Below are 22,939 nucleotides of genomic sequence, written 5' to 3'. Positions count from 1 at the left end.
ACGGCTTCAGAATCGCCCCGTTCCGCTACTAGTGTTTCTCAAACTTGAGTCCCCGCTACGCTATTCCGAATGGAAAGCGTAATGCTGGTGGTCAGTAAAAGAGGTTTAAAGACTCTCTCAAGGCAAATATAAAAAAAAGAGTAGCATAAACACCGACAGCTGGGGAAATACCGGTCTGCGAGCGCTCCAGTTGGAGAACAGCCTTTACCAAAGGTGTTGAAGACACTCGAACTCAGGACGCAAGGGAGAAAGGTGCTAAGAGGAAGGCATGCTTGGCAAATCCACACCGTGAGCGACCCCCGCCCAGAAACCAATGTCCCCACTGTGGAAGGACGTGTGGGTCCAAAATTGGCCTCCACAGTCACTTACGGACTCATTGTTAAGACCGTGTTGATGGAAGAGTCTTCCAGGAAGACCATCTTACTCGGCTACGAGGGTTCGCCAAGGAAGCAGGACTACAACTCCCATCAACCCTAGCTAGCAGGACCAGAGTTCAGGGATGATGGGAATTGTAGTCCGACGGCAGCTTGAAACACCAGTTTGACGGACGGTTTGGCCTTCAGACGGAGGCCATGGCGGGCTGCTGCTGTGGGGCGAGAGGAGCTGCCCCTCGGCTTTCTTTGGGCTCCTTGGACGATGCTCTCCTTGCTTCCATCTCCAAGCTCTGACCTCCGGACCCAGCAGCATCCCACACAAGACCCTCCTGTCCTGCCCAGCACCCTCTCGTGGGGTGAGGGGCAGAGGGGGACTCTCCCCCCCCAACTGATTTCGGGGAAGAAGCTCTGCGCCCCAAGGAGCCCCACTCCATGCCCTGGCAGCGGGCGGGGGGAGTATATTCGCTTAGTGGAAGGACCCCGCCCTTCTGTCAGCGGCTGTATTCCCATGTGTTGCCCAGTTCCAGGGATCCCTCAGTGGTCATCATTCCCACCCCACCTGGGTTCACTTTCTGCTGGGGCAACAGTCCTACGGGGGGTGGGGGGAAGAGAAGACGATGCAGGCAGGCCAGGTCTCCCGTCACCCTCCCTCCCTTCCTACCGTCAGGAGAGTCGTTGGTGGGAGCCTTATACCCAGGGGAGAAAAAGGGGTCTTACTGAAGGCCTGGCCGCCCCTCACTAAAGCCCCCCTCGCTCGAGGAACAACGCTCGCTGCCCCATTTGAAGAGAAGGTCTGAAGGCTCCTGCGCGCCCCCTTCCCGATCTCCAAGGGAATACAGGGAAGAGGCTGCTCCAAGGCTTATTAGGAAGGAGCCTGAGGCTCGTGCCCTGAAGATGGACAGCAAGAGGGCTTTCATCCCTTCTTTGGACTCCCCCATCCCCTTTGAGCTCTTCTCCAGAATACAAGTTCACAGTGCTGAGTCCGGAGCCCCCCCCTCAACCCTGTCCTCCCCCCAAAAAGTGAGGCGCAACAGAGTGAGGTTCACGCATTTTATTGCTCAGGGGCACAGCGGAGGCGGAGTGCCCGAGACGGGGGACAAACGGCAGCTCCGAGGCGAGGGGGCGGGCAGCGGGGGGCTCATCTGTACTTCTCGGTCAGCACCTCGCCCACCAGGCAGAAGAACTTGTCAAAGGCCTTGTAGACCAGGGCGTTGTAGTCTCCGGGGAGGCTGGAAGCGATTGTCACATGGAGGCACCTGGTCAGAAACTGCAAAGGAGAGAGAGAGAGAGACACGGGGGTCAGGTGGGGGAGGGTCGAGGGAAGACCCAAGGCGCGCCCCTCCTGGCCCTCGTCCGCCCCGTCGGCGCGCTTGCCTTGAAGTTGACGGGGTCCACGCGGAGGTTGTAGGCGTGTAGGTCGCTGAGGTCGGACAGGCAGCTGCGGAGGTTGTCGATGTTCTTGATGGCGTTGTCGAGGGCCTTGATGATCTTCTGGCCTTGGTGGCGAATGTCATTGGAGCCGGGGCACAGGTCGTAGTGCGGGAAGTAGATCTTGGACTGCATGTAGACCCGGAAAAGCCTGCGGGGAGGGAAGGGGGCCGTCAGGAAAAGGGACGGGGCGGAAGGAACCAGACTGGGCTTCTCTCCCTTGGCCGCCCCGTCGAGCCTACCTGGTCAGCGCTTCGCCGCCCATATCCTCGTGCTCGGGGGCCAGTTTGGCCCAGTAGCTCTTGATCAGCTTGCACTCGTCAGCAGTCAGCCCCATCTTGGCAGCAGGCAGGAGGTCGAGTTGCTCTGTAAGTCCCAGGAGGTGGCGGAGCTGGGAGCCCTGCAGGGGCCGCCACTTTTATAGCCTCCTCCCGCCCCTTCGAGCCGAGGCTCCAGCCGCCGCCCTCTTATCGCGCAGAGCCGGGTTGCGGGAGAGGTCGCCTGCGCTCGGGCGGAGAGCTAAACTCTCCCCATGCGCTCCTGGAGGGGCTCCGGGCTCTGGCTGCTCCGGGAGGGAGGGAGGGGTGCTTACCCTTTTACCACGACACCCCGTTCCCAAGAGCCCCCTCCCTCCAGGCTGCCCCCGACACTCCCCCTTCCGAAACCATCTGGAACATGCAATGACACATGCGATGGCTTATTTTTTGTAAAAGAATATATTTTATCGTTTTTCCCCCACGTATAGTGGGGAACATTTTAAGCATACCATAGGCAGCAGAAGCTAGTCTGTCATTTCTAGGGAAAAGGTATAACAGCAGCTTAAAGTTGGAAGCATTGCTTAGAACCAGTTTCTAATGCCTATCTAAGTCTCTAGTCCAATGCGTCTCTCCAGATGTTGTGATCGGTCTGGGGAACTTGTCTCAGCTGATGGTCCCATCTCATGTGAGGGATAGATGCCAAGTGTTTGGTATGGATGTGTTTTAATAATCAAGCTGTAAATTAAATGAAATAATTTAATTAAACCTCAAAAACTGTCTTCAAACCTCCTGACTCGACCTCACATGGCCTGGTCTAGAGCAGGCATCCTCAACCTCGGCCCTCCAGATGTTTTGAGACTACAATGCCCATCATCCCTGACCACTGGTCCTGCTAGCTAGGGATCATGGGAGTTGTAGGCCAACAACATCTGGAGGGCCGAGTTTGAGGAAGCCTGATCTAGAGGGAGAGTGACTGGCCTCCCTGACCCCACTGGGGCCCTCTCCCCAGTCTCCTTCATCCTTGACTTCCCTTCCCTCATTCTATCCATCTATCTATCTATCCATCCTAAGTCACAAACAACCACCACAACTCCCCTTGGTTTGCTGGTCTCAATGCACACCTAGGGACGGGTGCTGCAAGTGTGCAAGTGATTAAGAGCTTCTCGTTTATTTTTGCGTGGCCTAGAGAAAATCTCGCAAGCCTGAGCTTGAAGCGTAGGTTGGAAAGTCCCCCTAAAGAGCACAGAAATGCCTGGGTGTTTCTTGTCCTCCAAGCCCCCTGATCCCCCTCTGCACAACCCCTTTAGGCAGCAGGCCTGGGGGCAAGGAAGGGCCCTTCCCTTTCCCCTTCTAGGGCAGCCCCTTTAGGAGTCCTCATCCCCATCCATGCTGCTGCTGCTGATTTCCTTCCCAGTGAAGAATTTTACTCTTTGGCCGGCAGAAAGATCCTGGAGGCCTGAAGGAGGGAGCTGCCCCCAAAGTCCCCTCCCCTCAGCTATCTCCTCAGAGACACAGCCTGCCTTATCCTCCAGCTTGCAGGGGGTGGCCAGGCTGATAGGCAGAGGAGGAGCCTGGGCTCTCAGCTCACCCCATCTCTGCGCAGAAAGCCACCCTGGCCTCATCCTGAGGGATGCTCCTGCAGTCTCACCCAACTGGTAGGCACGGACTCTGCTGCTTCGGGTGCAGAAAGATGTCTTTTCGGGGAGGCAGGGGAGCTCTGCTTCAGGGCAGAACCCAGGAGGGAAGGATCCGTTCCTCAATCTGTCCATTGCTGCTCTGACTGCCTCTTAAGCAGACAGGAGAATACATCGCAGTGAAAGAATTAATTAAAAATCCACCAGAGTCCATTTTTGCTAACTGTGCATTGCAGCGCCTTGTTTTTCTGACAACACTATTAATTTTATTTATTTATTTATTTATTTATTTATTTATTTATTTATTTATTTTTTATACCCCGCCCATCTGGCTGGGTTTCCCCAGCCACTTTATATTAAAATACAATAACCTATTAAACATTAAAAGCTTCCCTAAACAGGGCTGCCTTCAGATGTCTTCTAAAAGTCTGGTACAGTGGTACCTCGGGTTGCATACACTTCAGTTACAGATTCCACTAACCCAGAAATATTACCTCGGGTTAAGAACTTTGCTTGAGGATGAGAACATAAACCGCATGGCGGTGGCACAGCGGCAGCGGGAGGCCCCATTAGCTAAAGTGGTGCTTCAGGTTAAGAACAGACCTCAGGAACGAATTAAGTTCTTAACCTGAGGTACCACTGTAGTTGTTTTTCTCTTTGACATCTGGTGGGAGGGCATTCCACAGGCCGGGTGCCACCACCGAGAAGGCCCTCTGCCTGGTTTCCTGTAACTTGGCTTCTCGTAGTGAGGGAACAGTCAGAAGGCCCTTGGAGCTGGACCTCAGTGTCTGGGCAGAATGAGTCCCAGACCTCTCTGAGAATCTCAGAGGGGAATTTTTCTTCTGGGGGGCTCTGCAGTTGGGGATTCTCTCCCTCCCTCACATCCCTTAACACTTGCATAAGAATCACTGCTCCCTCCTGCAAACTGACTTCTCCCTTCATTACAATATTCCAGTTTCTTTAGCCTGGGGAGCTGAGCTTGGGCAGCCGCCCCACACCCTCCTTGGGGCCTCTTGAGTTGATACTTTCAAGGATAACTTCCCAGACCTGGCCTGCTGATGGGGCCCTTATTCCTGAGCCAGAAGATGACATTTGGGGTTCAGAGCAAACAGACAGAGCCCAAGGGCTGAGTGAATCCCCTGCCAGGGCCAGGAGGTGGAGCAGGGGAATATATGAGGTGTCCCTCTGTCCAGAGAGGAGACAAAGACTGCAGGTGTCAAGAGGAACCCCTCCTCTTCCAGTGTCCTGTTCTCAAAGAGGCAATCAAAGGCTTCAGGGGGAAGCTTACAAGCAGGACCGGAATGCCAGACTCTCCCCTCTTGTGATTCTCAGCAACTGGAATAATTATCATTATTAATTTTTCCAGTAATGATGTAGGGAAGTGAGAGCTGGACCATAGAGAAGGCTGATCGCCGAAGAATGGATGCTTTTGAATTATGGTGGTGGAGGAGACTCTTGAGAGTCCCACGGACTGCAAGAAGATCAAACCTCTCCATTCTGAAGGAAATCAGCCCTGAGTGCTCACTGGAAGGACAGATCCTGAAGCTGAGGCTCCAAGACTTTGGCCACCTCATGAGAGGAGAAGACTCCCTGGAAAAGACCCTGATGTTGGGAAAGATGGAGGGCACAAGGAGAAGGGGACGACAGAGGACGAGATGGTGGGACAGTGTTCTCAAAGCTACCAGCATGAGTCTGACCAAACTGCAAGAGACAGTGGAAGACAGGAGTGCCTGGCGTGTTCTGGTCCAGGGGGTCACGAAGAGTCGGACATGACTAAATGACTCAACAACAACAACATCATTATTAATTAAATGTCATGCTTCCCCCCCCTTTAAACCAAGTTACTTCCAATATATGAACGATCACTTACAGTGAAACCTGAATGAAGGGGGTGGGGAGGAATCTGAAACAGTTTTTAAAATTCAGGTAGGTAGCCGTGTTGGTTTGATGCAGTAGAAATATATTTTTTAAAAAATAAAAAATTGTCCAGTAGCACCTTAGAGACCAACTAAGTTTGTTCTTGGTATGACTTTTCGTGTGCATGGATCTTCTTATCTGAATAAGTGTGCATGCTTTTATTAATTGAACTGATTTTATGTTGCATTTTGTGTGCATTCACTATGTCATTTGTAGACCCAGTAGGTGGCGCTGTGGTGCTTGAAGGTATTTTGACAGTAGCCGCCCTCCCTTCCCCACAGGTGGGCGGGGTTTGCGGCACCGAGCAGGGCTCACCTGGGCAGGTGCCACCCACCTGCTTGGGCCGGCCTTTGACCCACCCTTGGCCAGGGGTGGGCCTAAGGCCAAAAGAAAAGAGGCTGGCTCCATTGCCCAAGCCTCTTTCGCTGTTCTTCCTTCCAGTTTGTGAAGGGCAGAATATTGACAGATCAAGTATACGCCAATGGAAAGTAACACAGAATATAAAATCTTTTGGCTACATTCTTCCAGTTACATTTTTCTATTCCAGTTACATTTTCTAGTGTAAGAAAACACTTTTTAGAAAGATAAAAAAGGTGATACATTTGATAAGTCAACAGTTGCATTCCTCAGCTACACTCTTTGGTGGTATTGCAGCGATACAGAGTAAAGGATACAAGTAAAAATATACATTATTTTGTTAGCATAGAAATATGTAACACTGAGAGGTTAATTTATTAAGTCCCCTCTCTGATCATGGTTTCTCTTGTGACACTACACAACACAAAGCACAGTTGCTGTGTGGAGGTTTTATTTTATTTGTTTTTTATCTTATATTTTGTAAATGTACATCCAGTTTTTTCCTTTAATTTTTTGGGGGGCCCCCAAGAGAGTGGGGCCCTAAGTTATAGCTTCTTTAGCTTATACGTAAATCTGGCACTGCCTGTATCTTCTTGCATGCCGCTTTGAAATGTTCTATGTATGATGATGACATGGTCTGTAATTACTGTAAATAATAGAGACTGCAGTTTACCATTTTATACCTCGTGTGTGTGCATGCAATCTGTCAATTGCACCCACCACAGTGGTTTTTAATCTAGGAAAGTCCATCTCACAATAAATCGATTAAGAGAACTAAGGTACTCTCCCTTAGTTCTATTTTCAGGATCGATCCCTTTCCCCAATATAGCTTTAACTTGCACGTGTGTAATTTTACTGCTAGGTATGGGCTGGGCTACCATGGAGACAGGTGCACCATAGCAACACTTGCAGCAGCAAAACCAAACCAAACTTTTACTGGGGTGGGGGCAGAAAGAAGTTCCAGCACCAAGAAACTGCTGTAGATTTTATACATAGAATCACAGAACTGCAGAGTTCAAAGTGTTAACGGAAAAATCCGAGGGCTCCCTTGGACAAAAACAAAGACACCAACCAGGATAACTTGGAGCAAAGCAGCAGCCTGTAGGCTTGGCCTTTATTGAACTGTTGCAACAGGGTGCTCCCCTCACTTGCAGGAGAGAGGAAAGACACAGAAGAAATGGTGTGCAAGGTCTTATAAAGACTTTTGAAATTCCCATCCTGTAGATCAAGACCACCCCCAGAGACATCATGCATACATCACAGAAAGGAGGGGTTGAGGGAGGAGTTGTGGTGGTAACCTGAGTGTCCTGTCACCTGGCTGGTTCCCCCTTTCCCCCTCCCCATGAGTACTTTCCAGGTGAGAGAGGGGACTTTGCAGTTTCCTGCCCCCAGAGGGAAGAGCTGATTACTGTCCTTTGTTCCAGACCATGCTGAATCCACTCCTATATGCAAGTTCTTTTGTGACCTTGATGGTCTTCTGTCTAGGACCATCAGGGTTGGCATAGCAACTGGGCAGGGCTCCTGTGGATGTGCTGGGATGCACAAGGGATTATGGCTGCCCTGTATCAAACCTTCCCCATTTTGTAGTCCTTCCTTCATGGAGTAAAATAAAAGTGGAACGGTGCAGATCCGATGTATGGTTGATTTTCTATGAATTTATAACAGAAGCGCAGCGTATGTAGTGTGTGAGTGTGAGTGTGTGAAGTTTGTACAAACTGAATGATGGGGGGGGGGGGTTCCTGCTACAGTTGGGACCACAAGGATCATCTAGTCCCACCACCTGCAATTCAGGACACCTTTGCCCAACATGGGGCTTGAACCCACAACTCTGAGATTAAGAGTTTCATGCTCTCTTTCCATAAAGGGCAAATAGTTTCAAAAGTTTACATCCAGCCTTACCCTTTCAGTTTCACAATAAATCCTTGATAGTCTTACCATCATTCCATACATGGATTATATAGTTTTTATTAAATTTTTCTAATTTGCATTTCAAGATACTGACAGCCTTAAATCAATTACTTCCCTTCTTCTCTTTCAGTTGTTCATTTTGCATACCATACATCCCTGCATATTTTGCATGAACTAAACCATTCAGTAATCCATTTTTACACCACCAGAGTTTATTTACACCGTTGAATTTATCTTAATGCTACCAGTGTTTTTTAAAGGTACACAATTTTCACCCAAATAATCTGTAAACATTTTCCAGTCTTCTTTAAACGTATGTTCTACTTGTTCTATTTATTCTGTATGTTAAATCTGCAAGCTGCACGGATTCCATCAGTTTAAGTTGCCATTCTTCTTTGGCTGGGACCTCGCTCCTTTTCCATTTGGGGGCTAACAAAACACGGGCCGCAGTTGTGGCATACATAAATAACCTTTCTTTGACACCTGGGAATTTCCCTTTGAATTATCCCCAACAAAAAGAGCTGGTTTTTTTTGGGGGGGGGGGGGAAAGGTACTTTAAAACATTTTTTTTTCAATTCATTATATATCATTTCCCAAAACCCTTTTACCCTTTTACAAGTCTACCACATACGATAGAACATGCCCTCTAACTCATTACATCTCCAGCACTTGTCTGATTCGGACTTATACATTTTTGTAAGTCGGCTTGGGGTTAGATACCATCTATAAGTCATTTTCAGATAGCTCAAAGGAGAACCTTGGAAGGTTTGGTTCACAATCTAGTGCCTGGATGGAATAACTGAATTGAGAAGTGGCTCTGACATTCTGTACTAAAACTCAAACTTTTCCATTCATCACATTGTGCCCAATTGATTGTGTGTGTGTGTGTCACATTATGCCTGCTTGCCTGCTTTTTGGCCTCTAGGGAGATCAGCCAACACAGAGTCAGGCTTCACCACTGCAGCTGAGATCTAGAAACCTGGGGCGTTCTCCAACGAAGCAGTTCGGCTAGCCCTAGGACTTTTGACAGCGCAGTGGAACTTCCCTTCCCCGCTTCCTCCACTGGACGGTGCAGGGAGAGGAAGTTCTGTTGTGCAAGCGGAAATCCTTGCGCCAGCGGCCTTGAGTCCAAAGCGGTCAGGAGATGTTGCTGAACCCTGCGTTGCACGGCGCTGTCACAGCCGTTCAGTCTCTGGGCATAACGCTCTCTTTGGAACTGTGCCAATACCAACAAATATTTTTCCTCCCTGAAGTGCACAGGAGAGGCGAGGTCACGCCTGGGTGTTGCAGAGACTTGCACCACAGCTGCGCGTTACAAAGTGCAAGTCAGAGGCGAGGACCGTGGGGCCCAGCCTCCACAGTCTCTGGGCCTTCCTTAATAAAATGTTGCAAGCGTGGGGACAAAACTGCTGCACAAAAGCTTCCAGTCGGCTAATGGCTTGTTTTTGCTATGCGCCATCTTAATAGGAATTCTAACGTCTCATATATATAAATCATATGCTCATAAATTTACAAGGCAAACATATACATAAGTATATAAACCACGTGTCTGAAATAGTACAGGAGAGCAACCCTGAAGCCATTTTGACTCTTCCAGTGACCTCAAATATTCTCTGCAATGAGGAAGGAAATGGGGAAAACTCCCCATGGTCTCTTTGCTCACAACTCCTGCCTTAAGGGCGTATTTGTGTATGAACAGGGTGAGCCTGTGACCTGAATTCAGGAACTGTGTATTCAGCATCGCAAAAGGAATGGCCAGGCTGCCCAGGTAAAGCAATCAGTGACCATGATCAGGTATCCTGACAGACAGGTTTTCTGCTGTAGACCGCCCCCCCCCATGTATTTCTGCTGGGGACCACCTCTTTCTGTAATGTATGTAAGATGTTCACACCATTGTTTTGGGTTCCTCTCCTCCCTCCCTGAGTGGGGTGAGCGCGGGAACCTGTTGCAACAGTTTAATAAAGATCAGGCTTACTAGCTGCTTTGCTTCTCAATATTCTCTGGTTGGCCTCTGTTATTTTCTCCTACCGATAGGGAACCCACTTAAGGACTCTATATGGGCTCATGGATACCCCATATGGGATATAGGAGCAGTTTTGTCTTATAACACTCCACCTGAACAAATGCCTCCTGGCTTGCTACCAGGCTTGTCCCCTGAGAAGAGGCAGTGGCAGCGTAACAGCCTGAGCAACCTGAACAACATTTTGTTTCCTCCCTTCCAGAAACTCAACTGTGTGAATTGAGATTCCTGCATTGCAGGGGGTTGGGCTAGATGACCACTGGAGATCCCTTCCAATTCTGACTCTCTGAACCGTGTTATGACGGCCACGGGATCGCCCTGCCCAACGGCACGATGATGAGTGGTTTTTAAACTCAACTAATCTCCATGTTCACCTTCCACAAAATACAGAGCACCTTGAATCGACATCAGACAAAACCATAACAAACCAAGTGGTCAGGAGTCGAGGAAATACAGGAAGAGATGCGGCTAGGCTGTCGGAATGACAGCTTGCACCCGTATGATCCTGATCAGCTCCAGACGCCCTGTGTGTCTGCTCTCTCCTGGTAAGTTCAAGCAGGTTGGCGAGCGCAAGAGACGGTACCTTCTTATTACGTATTGGCCCCAGGGATGTGGAACACCCATACAGCTGGACTACGCAAGACCCCTGCAGTGCAGGCCACCTTTGTTGTTGATGTTTAGTCGTTTAGTAGTGTCCGCCTCTTTGTGACCCCATGAACCAGAGCACACCAACTCTGCCTTGCCGTGGCAAAGGGGCCTGAATAACTCAGAGAAGCTATGAGCTATGCCGTGCAGGCCACCTTTGTTGTTGTCTAGTTGTTTAGTTGTGTCCGACTCTTTGTGACCCCATGGACCAGAGCACGCCAGGCACTCCTGTCTTCCACTGCCTCCCGCAGTTTGGTCAGACTCATGTTGGTAGCTTCGAGAACACTGTCCAACCATCTTGTCCTCTTGTTCTCCTTGTGCCCTCCATCTTTCCCAACATCAGGGTCTTTTCCAGGGAGTCTTCTCTTCTCATGAGGTGGCCAAAGTATTGGAGCCTCAGCTTCAGGATCTGTCCTTCCAGTGAGCACTCAGGGCTGATTTCCTTAAGAATGGATACATCTGATCTTCTTGCAGTCCATGGGACTCTCAAGAGTCTCCTCCAGCACCATAATTCAAAAGCATCAATTCTTCGCGATCAGCCTTCTTTATGGCCCAGCTCTCACTTCCATACATCACTACTGGGAAAACCATAGCTTTAACTATATGGACCTTTGTTGGCAAAGTCATGTCTCTGCTTTTTAAGATGCTGTCTGTGCCACTCTATTCTGCTTAGTCTCCCAGCGGTCATTGCTCCTCTGGTCACTGCTGTGGGTGCATGACCTGACCGCCTGTCTCCAGGCACTGCCATCGTCTGCCATCTTCCATTCTGTGGACATGACCAAGCCAGAGTAGGACGTCGCTGAGGCTTGAGAGAGCACATATTTCTTTGAGACTCTGTCCTGCCACACGTGATGCCCAAAATCTTCCTGATGCACCACGTGTGGAAAGTGTTGAGCCAGTCGCTGCTGATGGCTGCCAGTGGCCCACAACTCGCTTCCGTAAAGCACCCTGCTCAACACGCCAGCCTGGGAGGCCACCGCCCTCAGGGCTCTCCTCCTATTTGAATGGAGGACTTTCCAGTCCACCCACCTCAGATCCTTAAGAAACTCTTGCTCATGGGTAGGCAAACTAAGGCCTGGGGACCGGATCCGGCCCAATCGCCTTCTAAATTTGGCCCACAGATGGTCTGGGAATCAGCGTGTTTTTACATGAGTAGATTTTAAAATGCATCTCTGGGTTATTTGTGGGGCATAGGAATTCGTTCATCCCCCCCAAAAAAATATAGTCCAGCCCCCCCCAAGGGACAGTCTGAGGGACAGTGGACCGGCCCCCTGCTGAAAAAGCTTGCTGACCCCTGCTCTTGCTGCAAGACACCCTGTGTTCCACAGAGGGAGAGCGGTATCTAAAAATTTAATAAGTAAATAAAATGATTGTTTAAATGATGGCTTTAAAATTGAGCGTCAGGTTCTAGGACACAAAGGCGGTGCCTAATCTTTTCGTTCATAAACAAATCCCTTCTCAGCTGTAAAGCTCGCCAGGGCATCCTCTCTCGGGTGGGTTGTTTTCTTTTGCCTCGCCTACCTCGCAAGGTTGTTGTCAGGATCAAACTGGGGCGCGTGGGAAGCGCGAGAGCCCCGTGTGCTGGACTGGGCGGCAGGGTTTTCTCCCCAAACCTTCCAGGTGGAAGCGCCACCGTCGTACCTGCGCGGCGCCTCCCGGGCGAAAGCGCCCCTCCGCCCGGCTCCTCCTTCCTCCTGGGCGCCGGATGGTGCCCAGTCCCCGGAGCGGCGGCAGAGGAGGAGGAGGAGGCGGCGGAGGAGGAGGCGGGGACGGCCGGGCGGGGCTTGGCGGCGATTCGGATCGGAGCCCGGGCGGCGGCGGCGGCGGCGGCGGGAGGCTGAGCATGAATCGCTTCAAGGTGTCCAAGTTCCGCCACGCGGAGGCCAGGGTGGCCCGCAAGGAGGTGGGTGCCGGCGCCCCGACGGGAAGGGCCCCGATCCCCGCCCGGAGAGCAACCCCAGGCGCCCTCCCTGCCCGCACCTGCCTCCGGGGTGGGGGTCTTGGCTCCGCCGCCCCCGATCTCCCCACTCACCCCCGGGATGCCCTGCTCCCGATTGGCACCCTCTGCCCGGGGGCGCCCCCGGGGACTCCCGCTGCCCACCAGCCGGCGCGCGCCAGGGCGCCGGGGCACTCCTTCCTTCCCCTGCCCAGGGCGGCGGCAGCAGCAGCAGCAGCAGCAGCAGCAGCGGGGGCGCCCTCGGGGTTAACCCCTTCGGAGCCGCGGCCGCCGAAGAGGTGGGGCGCCTTCGGGGCGTCGGCATCCGCGCTCTGGGCGTGGGTCACAAGACGCGCCTTGCGGCTTCCGCGGCTTCCGCTCTCCCTTCCCCATCCTGTGCACAGCGCGGCTGCTCTCCGGGTTTGCAGCCGGCTTCCTCCTCGGGGGCCAAGGGGGGAAGGTGGCGCCTGCAGAATCGGGGGGCGGGGGGAGGAGCTTGCCTTGGGCTGAAGCCCCGCCTCCTTTCCCTCCGATGGGATGATGATGATGATGATGATCATAGCATTGTAGAGTTGGGAGGGACCCCCCGGAGTCATCTAGTCCGACCCCCGGCAAAGCAGGAATCTCAGCGGAAGCATCCGTGGCAGACGCCCACGCAACCTCAGCTTCAAAACCTTCCAGGACGGAGAGTCCCATAGATCATGTACAGTTGGGACCACCAGAGTCATCTAGTCTAACCCCTTGCAATGCAGGATGGGGGGCAGGAAACCCCCCCAGGAGCTTCTACTTTGCCTGCGATCTGGGGAGTGCCGCAGCCTTGCGCCCTCTCTCATCTGCTTTGGGCAACCCTGGGCAACCCGTTTCCATTTGCCCTCATCCTGAGTGGAGGGGGGGGCTGGATCCTGAGCCTCAGGCCTTGGCCCAGCTAGTCCAGGGGGGTCTCTAAGACAGACGGTCGTCTCGGGCTTCTTTCCCCGTCCCCTGCTGCTCTTAGACAGGAGCTTAGAGGCTGGGAAAGTGGACGTGAAAAGGCTCAAACAGCTTTGAAATTCTGTGCTTATTTTAATAGGAAGTGGTGCTCCTGCAACAGGGTGCTGAGCCCAGGATCTTCTGCATGCAGTGCAGGTGTCCTCCCACTGGGCTGTGCCCCCTCCTTAAGGGGAAGCATTTTGGGGTGGCCTCCAGGGCACCGCCCACAAACCAGGCAGATGTTTGGGTGTCCAGGAGGCCCCCAAAATTGTGTTACTTTTTAGTTTGCGCAGAGCAAAGTGGCTGGCTGTGAAGAGCACAGGCCTTGGGAGGGAGCCCCCTTACAGTCTTGGGGGCAGCCTGAGCCCCCTTCCCCCTTCCCTCTGCCCCCTCTTGTGGGTCTAGGCGGTGACCCTCTTGCATTTGATGCCTCATGCAGTTCGGACTGTGAGCTCTCAGCAGGGCCCCCTGTGTGGTGGCACCAGCAACACAGCATGGATGACTTCTCAGGCCTAAAGGCCAGAATCGGATGAATGCCCTGAAATTTCAATGTTTGCAGGAATTAATATAGTATAATATAATATTGCAGAACCAGGGAAATGTCAGGCTTTCTGTTGCCTGGGCAACCTCCTCTGCCTGCTGAAAGTGGGAGCACTCCTTTGCTGGTGTGTGTAGCAGAAGTTGCATGAAAGAGCCTATTTTTAAGCGGAATAAAACCAGGCAGCCAACAAGCCTCCCTTTGTGTTGCCGCTGTGCAGTTTTCGAGGGCTGCTGCTGGAGAGTGAGCGCCAAAGGGCAGGTGGGCAGAGCTGGGGCATGCGGAGAATTCCCGCGCATAATCTCAGTGTCATTTTTTTAACCCACTTTTCATCTTGAAGCAGCCACCCCCCCCAAGTGTCGCTATGGTGTGGAGCGCATGGCGCCTTCTCAAGCAGCTCCCACAGGTCTTCCTGGTCCTTTCTTCATAGGAAGGGAGAATTCTGGGAGCTGCAGCTTCCCCCACCACTCAGATCCAGTGATGGGAGAAGCTGCGTTTGCTACAATTCTTCCACGTCAAAGTTTGAGGCTTTGGAATTTGGCCACAGAAGCTGCGCACACGTCAACCTTGACTTGGTTCCCCTCTGCTCTAGGAACATATAATGTAAGGCTTTAGTCCTCCCTGTTGAGCATCTGCCTGGAGCACCATCCACCAGGGAGCTGCAGGGAGGGATGTGGACGGAGGAAGAAGTAGTTCTGGGAGCTCCGTTGCCTGGCAGTTTGTCTTCCTCTCGTGCGGTTTGGGGTGGAGGAAACCACAGGCAAAGGGAAGGGAGGGAGGGAGGGAGGGAGGGAGGGCTACCTTCAGATGTCTTCTAAAAGTCAGATAGTTGTTTATTTCCTTGACATCTGATGGGAGGCTGTTCTACAGGGTGGGTGCCACCACCGAAAAGGTCCTCTCCCTGGTTCCCTGTAGCCTCACTTCTCTTAGGGAGGGAACCGCCAGAAGGCCCTTGGAGCTGGACCTCAGTGTCTGGGCAGAACGATGGGGGTGGAGACACTCCTTCAGGTATACTGCGCCGAGGCCGTTTAGGGCTTTCAAGGTCAGCACCAACAATTTGAATTGTGCTCGGAAACATACTGGGAGCCAATGTAGGTCTTTCAGGACCGGTCTTGGCGGCCACTCCCAGTCACCAGTCTAGCTGCTGCATTCTGGATTAGTTGTAGTTTCCGAGTCACCTTCAAAGGTAGCCCCATGGAGAGTGCATGGCAGTAGTCTAAGCAGGAGATAACCAGAAAATGCACCACTCTGGCGAGACACTGCGCAGGAAGGTAGGGTCTCATCCTGCGTACCAGATGGAGCTGGTAGACAGCTGCCCTGGACACAGAATTGACCTGTGCCTCCATGGACAGCTGTGAGTCCAGAATGACTCCCAGGCTGCGCACCTAGAACTTCAGGGGCGCAGTGGCCCCATTCAGGACCGGGGAGTCCCCCACACCTGCTTACCTCCTGTCCCTCAAAAACAGTACTTCATTCTTGTCAGGATTCAACCTCAATCTGTTAGCCCCACCCATCCTCCCAAATGGGCCGCACACACGTGTTGGAATGTACACACTGGCTCTCTTCCCGGCTGGGATAACAACAGAAGGACTCACGGGTTGCACTAAGCACATGGGGAGGTGCACTGCTCCGTTGGCCATGTCCTTTCCACTTTCGGGTGCCCGGTAATAGTTGGCAACCCCTTTGCAAAAGCTCACAGTCTTTCCTCTACTTCCCTGTGGGGGGCAGCCCTCTGCTTTGTAATAATAGTACTACTACTACTACTAATAATAATATATTTATACCATGCCCATCTGGCTGTGTTTCCCCAGCCACTCTGGGCGGCCCCCAACAGAATATTAAAAACACGATAAAACATCAAACATTAAAAGCTTCCCTATACAGTCTTTGATTTGGGACGGGCGCAGGACCCCTCTCTGGCCCCTGGGCTTGGGGTACAGATGCTTTTCCTCCTCTGACTCTGCAAGAAGATCCCTGCTGTTCTGCAGGAACAAGAGAGGAAGCTGCAGTCTCTCTTTCCCTCTCTTACTCCCAGCTTTGGTTTGGGGGAGAAGGATGTGGCAAAGCTGCAGGTGGTTCCCTTTCCTCGCTGAGCTGTGGGGCAGGGAATGGCTCTCCCCCTCCCTTCAGCTGGGCCTTCTCTCTCTCCTGTGTTGCAGGCCTGGATCGGAGACCTCCGAGCCGGCTTCCCGGCTGCTTCGGCGAACCACATCAAGGCTGGCAGCCGCTGGATCGCCTTCCACACAGACTCGGCAGGTAAGCTGTGGGCGAGGCCAGGCCCTGCCCTGCCCTGCAGTGGGTGGCTCCACTACTCTCCATGGGGCACACTTGCACGGTGCACTTCAACCGGGCAGAGAGGTTGCGCCAACCTGTGCAGGCATGTGGGAACTGTTGAGAACTGGCACCTGGCAGCAGGGAGAGTCCCAGTTCCACAAGGATGGGAAACTCCTTGGGAGGTCCAGTTGCCAGGGGATGAGGCATCCCCAGGAGGCTCGTGAAAAGGAGGAAGAAGAGGAGGAAGGAATGGGTGTGGGACCTTGCCATTCCTGCTTCCTGCCGCTGCTGGTGGGCTTGGGCTTCCCTTCGTGCCCTACCCTCTCCCAAAGGTTCCTACTTGCACCTCCCGGTGTCTCCAGGCCTTAGAAACTCTTGGGGAGAGCAGGAGAGATGCCTGCCCCCTTCGCCTGAGGAGCTGGGGTTGGAGAACTCTTGTCCCAAGGGGACTCACCTGGACTGGGCACCGTTGTAAGGCAGGGGTGCAGAACCTCATTTCAGGGGTGCTGAATGCGGCCTTGCCGGCCTCTCATTCTGGAGCTCATGGCCCCTCCCTTGCCAGCCCTGCTGTACCCCCAACCCCCAAGAACACATCCTTGAATTGAGATAGTTCCTCTTCCTTGCCTGGTTGCAGGTGTGTAGAAACCTCTGGCTTTTTCTGCAGCCAGAGGTTACACACAGGTCTGATTTGCGCCAGTTGCTTTGCCCAGTGCTTTTTCCCCTCGGGGTATGCATACCCCTAAACATTTTGTGAATCTAAGTTTGGCCTCATTGAGGGGAGGTATTTCAATACAGTGGTACCTCGGGTTAAGTACTTAATTCGTTCTGGAAGTCTGTACTTAACCTGAAACTGTTCTTAACCTGAAGCACCACTTTAGCTAATGGGGCCTCCTGCTGCTGCCATGCCGCTGGAGCACATTTTCTGTTCTCATCCTGAAGCAAAGTTCTTAACCCGAGGTACTATTTCTGGGTTAGTGGAGTCTGTAACCTGAAGCGTATGTAACCTGAAGCGAATGTAACCCGAGGTACCACTGTATGAATAGGAAAATGAGAGTACCCCTAAACATTTTTTTTAGAAAAAATTCACTGGCTCTGTCCTCTTTGGCCTCCGGCCTCACCTGCCCTTGGCGTGTGGCCCTCAGAAGTCTGTCCTTAAGGGAATGTGGCCCTCTTGCTGAAGAAAGGCTCTCCTTAGCACCACCGGTCACCCTGCTACCTGGGGCTGGATGCCCCTTCCAGGCACTGGCTGTGCAGAACCCAGAGGTCCCTTCTGGGCCAGGGTCCGCAGTGCCCCTTGTGGGCTCCTTCAGACGCTGGCAGAGGCCCGCAAGGGGCTGCCTGCGGTGTTAGAAATGAACCGGGCGCGTTTTGCGACTGCTGTGGGTCCCACTGCGACCCCATGGAGATCTCCGCATGCCAGGTTGGCAGCTGGGGAATGCAAAATGTCACTTAGAGAAGGATCTGAAATATTTACCTTGTTTTATTCTGGGTTGTTTGATTTGATGTTTTAATGTGTTGTAAACCACTATGAGATTTGTTCTTTAAAATACAAAGAAGTAAAGAAGCAACCACTAACACCTAGGCCTAAGGTGCCAATTGGCGATTAGATTATATATATTGAGTTTGTATTATTATTATTATTATTATTATTATTATTATTATTATTATTATTACTATTATTATTATTATTATTAATGTACAGCAGTACCCTGTTTTAAGAACAGCCCTGTTTACAAATGATTCGGTTTACAAACTCCGCAAAACCGGAAGTAGTGTCCCGGTTTGCGAACTTTACCTCGGTCTAAGAACGGAAGCTGAACGGTGGAAGGGCACCGGCAGTGGGAGGCTTCATTAGGGAAAGCACACCTCAGTTTAAGAACAGTTTCAGTGTAAGAACAGTCTTCCAGAATGGATTAAGTTTGTAAACCGAGGTACCGCTATACCGCCCTATAACTGGGGGTCTCAGGGCGGTTCGCAGAAATGTGCGAGAAAGAAAATTCAGTGTAAACACAATACATAGCTTTACACTGTTGATACTGTTGTGTTGACACAGATATAGCCACATGCCTTACCAAGATGAACAAGACAGGAGTCTAGCTAAGTTGCCTGTGAGTTGCAATGTGCCAACACAGTGTGTGTGTGTGTGTGTGTGTGTGTGTGTGTGTGTGTGTGTTTCTAGAACATCGGGATGGAGAAGTTCCCCATGGACATGCCTTGAATCTTCCCAGTTGTGTCCCATACAATGACTTTGTTTCTGGGGACGGTGGCTGTTTCCTGCAGGACATTTGTGCAGCTTCTAGCACAGGCTTCCTCAACCTCAGCCCTCCAGAGGTTTTTGGCCTACAACTCCCATGATCCCTTGCTAGCAGGGCCAGTGGTCAGGGATGATGGGAATTGTAGTCTCAAAACATCTGGAGGGCTGAGGTTGAGGAAGCCTGTTCTAGTATCATGCCAAAGGTTATTAGTGAAACCAAAAAAGAACTAAAAGGTGTTGAATGTTCTCTTTAAATTTGAAGGTTCATTACTGTTCCACAAGATGTGTATTTCTTTAAAGGCCAGAGCAAATAACATGACCTAGTTTTATAGCTGTGAAGCAGTATAGCAGGTGCTGTTAAGTTATGTTAATTAAGCTGTTGGCTATGGTATATAAAGAGCAGCACCTAGCTGTCTCACTACCCTGGTGGATAGGTTGGTGGTTGGGTCATGCTTACTGATATTTTGTAAAAGGAGTTTTTGTTTTGCAAACCTAGCACAAGTTATTTTAGCGTTCCTTGTAATGTGTGGTCTCCCCAGCACGCCTTCTGTAGCGCAACTAATCTGCAAATAGCCAACAAAAGTGAAATTCTGCTTATTGGGGATGCGTTAAAACCCAGTTTACTGCAGTCTTACCCCGCATAGAAAAAACTAGCAATGTTTGTTGCCTCAACATCTCCCATTAGGACTGGGAGAGTTCCCTGTTTGAGAATCCCACCCCCTTCATGTATTGCACCCATGTATCTGGTGTCCCTGTGACTTGTCTTGTTCCTTCCCCTTCCAGGTGTGCTGGGCCTTGTGCCCTTGGAGAGCCAGAAGAGATCCCAGAGGGTCGTTTCGCAGCTGGGCTGCCACTCAGGTGAGCTTGGCACCTGGGCAGGGCTGGAGCCTGCCTAGGTGGGACGATGGGGTGAAGTTGGGGTAGGCGAGGCACCAGCTTCCTTTTCAGAAACTTCGTTAAATTCACGCCGCCATTACATAACGGAAACGTGAAGGTGCCATCGGAGATTTACAGCAAACGTAAATAGTTTACCAAATGTTACGCTTGTGATGATAAATATACAATGGATTTGACTGTATTTCTGTGCCGCTTCCATTTCACGCGAATCCCAAAGCGGCTTAATAAATAACAGCAACAAAACATTACGAGCGTAAATCATATAATATAAATAGCAAAACATTGGTGAAACAATTACGATCTGCTATCAGCAAACCAGCAACTAAAAGAACAGGCTGATCATCACAAATACAGCAAAAGTCATAGAGTCATAGCCCCCTGCAATGATATAGTAAATTCTGCCAGTTTATAGGCACCTGAGATTCATATTTCCTGCCCTGAAATCCCCACCTCCTCCGAGCTCGTGTGTCTCCAGGTTCCCCTTGTTCCTGGCTTCTCCAATTCCCTCCTTTACGCCTGGCTGTTATTTTGAGATGGTTCAGTCCCAGTTAAACCCCAGTCGAGAGAGGGGCACAAGCAGGGAAGAGACTCTTGCTCCCTGCCTGCCTGCCTGCCTGGGCGCAGGATGAGCCCTGCTCTCCCGAGGCAGCTGGCACGAGTCTCCCGCTGCCGGCTTGCATCTGCCGCAGGCCTGTGGAAACGGAAAATGACGCAGCGACCTACTTTTCCCGGGGAGGCCAGATGCCTCAGCCAGGCGGCTGATTTCTGTGCCAGGTCCACCCCCCCAACCCCACTTGCGCTCGAGATGGAAGTTGTTGTTATTATTATATTATACTCCGCCTTTCCCCCTGACAGTCGGCTTACAGATAAAAATGAGAGCAGCTCAAAACATCGGAATAAAATGTTTTTTTAAAAAAATTAAATATTGAGAGAAGTAAAATTATGTGTGTATTTCTGGGGTGTGAGGCTGGGCAGTGTGGCTGGAGGTTCTGGGCTGGCCAGACGACAAGACCCTGCTCCCGGCTGCGCTGATGTGGTCCAAAGGAAAGCAGAGCAAGACTCTTGGCTGCAGGAGTTGCCAGAAGGAGGTCTGAAGGGCATCATCCAACCGTCTTAGGGACTCCAGATTTGTGTATTGTTTAATCCTGAGCCTTTTGTTTCCCCAAATATGTGCCACATATGTTTATTTATCTGTAAATCTCCCTCGGCCAATAAAGCGAGATGAGTGCCGCAACCCCAGAGTCACCCGCGACTGGACCTAATCATCAGGGGTCCCTTTACCTTTAAATCTATTAAAAGCATGAAAATAATTACAATAAAAGCAGCACGGCACTAGCCCTGGCGGTAAGAACAGTCAGATCCCAAAAGCCTGTTGGAACAAGAAGGCTTTGACCTGCCGGCAGGACAAGGAGGGAGCCAGTCTGGCTTCCCTAGACAGGGAGTTCTAACGTTGCCTGGGAGCAGCCACCGAGAAGGCCCTGTCCTGCATCACTGGAAGGGGAGAGGGATGGAGACAAGGGTCTTCCTCAAAGATCTCGCAGGCTGGGCAGATTTGTATGATGGAATATGGTCTTTCAGGTCACTTGGACTTCAGCCATGGAAGGTTTTATAGGTCATTAACCAATACAGCCGTACCTTGGTTTTCAAACAGCTTAGTTCTCAAACGTTTTGGCTCCCGGACACCACAACCCTGGAAGTGACTGTTCCAGTTTGCGGCTATTTTCGGAAGCTGAACATCCGGCGGGGCTTCCGCTGCTTCCTGCAGCCAATCAGAAGCCGCGCTTTGGTTTCTGAACATTTTGGAAGTCGAACAGACTTCCGGAACGGATTCCGCTTGACTTCCAAGGTACGACTGTACTTAGAATTGCGCCTGGAAACAGACCGGTAGCGAGTGCAGCTTTTGCAACAAGGGGGCTGGCTGTTTGTTCCCCATAAGGCAGCTCTGCTGTAGGGATGCCATATTGCAGAAAGTAAAAAGCAGGGCACCCCAAAAGTTGTTGACAAAGTGCTGCCTTTCGGAAATCCCCCCCCCTTGAAATCCCTATAATGTCTGGGAAAATCCAAGTGTGATCCTATGATAGGGCACCTGAAAAGGTGGTTTTTTTGGTTTGCTTTTTAAATACCTGTGTTTCTGCTTGAAGCCCTGAGAGTGTGCCTGCCGCTTCTTGCAGAAGTGGGCCTGAGCTGTGCTCTGCAGATGCAAGAATAACAACAACAACAACAATAACAACAACAAATTTTATTTATACTCCGCCCTCCCTGGCCAGAGCCGGGCTCAGGACGGCTAACACCAGTAAAATTACAGTAAAAACATAATAGGAACCCCCCCCCAAATTTAAAATGCAGGTTAAAATGCAATTTAAAATGTAGCCTTATTTTAAAAGTAGCCCATAGATCAAAACCATAAGGGGGGGGAAACCTAAGGGTCAGACTGAGTCCAAACCAAAGGCCAGGCGGAACAGCTCTGTCTTGCAGGCCCTGCGGAAAGATGTCAAGTCCCGCAGGGCCCTGGTCTCTTGTGACATAGCGTTCCACCAAGTCGGGGCCAGTACTGAAAAGGCCCTGGCCATAGTTGAGACCAATCTAACCACCTTGTGGCTTGGGACCTCCAAAGTGTTGTCATTTGTGGACCTTAAGGTCCTCTGTGGGGTATACCAGGAAAGGCGGTCCCGTAGGTACGTGGGTCATAGGCTGCGTCTTACTGCCTCCTCCTGCAAAATAATGCAAATGGAACCTCTTTTCCCTCTGCGTTCTCCTTGGGAGGGATAAAGAGGCTTGCATACAGTTCCTCTTCTTAAATTTCTCCTGCCGCTCTGGCATAAAATGTTGACCTGCAAACAGGGAGCTTTTGCCCTCGATGCCCAGAAGCCTCTAGAGAGGGAATGTTCCCACCCACCCCCACCATTTATCTGCTGGGCTTAAACCCTCCCACCTCGCGTGGCTCTGTCCTGCGTGCCAGTGTGGTCTAGTGGTCAGAGTGTCGGACTTGGGTTCGAATCCCTGTTCAGCCACGAAGCGCAGCTGGGCGACCTTTGACCACTCGCTGCCTCTCAGCCTAACCTACCTGGCAGGGTTGGGGTAAAATGAGGAGGGAGAGAACCACGTGTGCCGCCTTGAGCGACTTGGAGAAAGAGGCGGGAGGTGCATTCTCTAATTAAATGAACGCTGTATGGCATGCAGTCTTGAACCTTGTTGTTGCAGGCGACTTTCTTCAATTGACCATTTCAGCCGGGATATTTAGGGCCACTTTTAATGGTTCAGAACATCTGCAGCTGCCGTTACACAGGTTTATACAGAGGCATCCCCTCTCCTCAGCTTTACACCTCCGTAGAAATTAAGTGACGTTCTCAGAGGCAAAGCAGGTCTCCTTTATCAGAGCTGTCTCAGCAAGAGCAGAAGGTCTACTTTCTATCGGTGTGGCCCAAGGCTGAATTCTTCCCGCGCAAACGTCCTTGGCGCATTCTTAATGCAGTCGGAGGAAGCAAAGTCTCCTAACAATGTCCTCTCAAACCCTTTTCACATCTCTTCTTT

At 51.3% G+C, this 22,939-nt stretch overlaps 2 protein-coding genes across 2 annotated transcripts in view; one reads left to right on the top strand and one right to left on the bottom strand.

Annotated features, from left to right (window-relative positions):
• Positions 1-1,410: 1,410 nt before the first annotated feature.
• On the bottom strand, positions 1,411-2,362 carry LOC310693165 (hemoglobin subunit alpha-D-like). Its single transcript, XM_083474883.1, has 3 exons — positions 2,045-2,362; positions 1,749-1,953; positions 1,411-1,641 (listed from the first exon to the last, which is right to left on the bottom strand). The coding sequence occupies exons 1-3, from the start codon at positions 2,137-2,139 to the stop codon at positions 1,513-1,515; spliced, it is 429 nt and encodes a 142-aa protein (XP_083331009.1). The 5' UTR covers positions 2,140-2,362; the 3' UTR covers positions 1,411-1,512.
• A 6,117-nt stretch (positions 2,363-8,479) lies between these two features.
• Positions 8,480-22,939, top strand: part of LOC310693055 (coronin-7-like) — a 118,487-nt gene continuing 104,027 nt past the window's right edge. The window contains exons 1-4 of the mRNA XM_083474699.1: positions 8,480-10,586; positions 10,720-12,443; positions 16,143-16,239; positions 19,295-19,369. Of these exons, the coding sequence (XP_083330825.1) occupies positions 12,246-12,443; positions 16,143-16,239; positions 19,295-19,369 (370 nt within the window). The 5' untranslated portion in view covers positions 8,480-10,586; positions 10,720-12,245. The remainder of the gene's footprint in view (positions 10,587-10,719; positions 12,444-16,142; positions 16,240-19,294; positions 19,370-22,939) is intronic.

Source organism: Podarcis liolepis, assembly GCF_965112155.1.
Source record: "Podarcis liolepis genome assembly, chromosome: 14".
NCBI classification, from domain to species: Eukaryota; Metazoa; Chordata; class Lepidosauria; order Squamata; family Lacertidae; genus Podarcis; species Podarcis liolepis.
The sequence above is the reverse complement of the archived record's forward strand: the minus strand, read 5'-3'. Positions and strand labels throughout refer to the sequence as shown.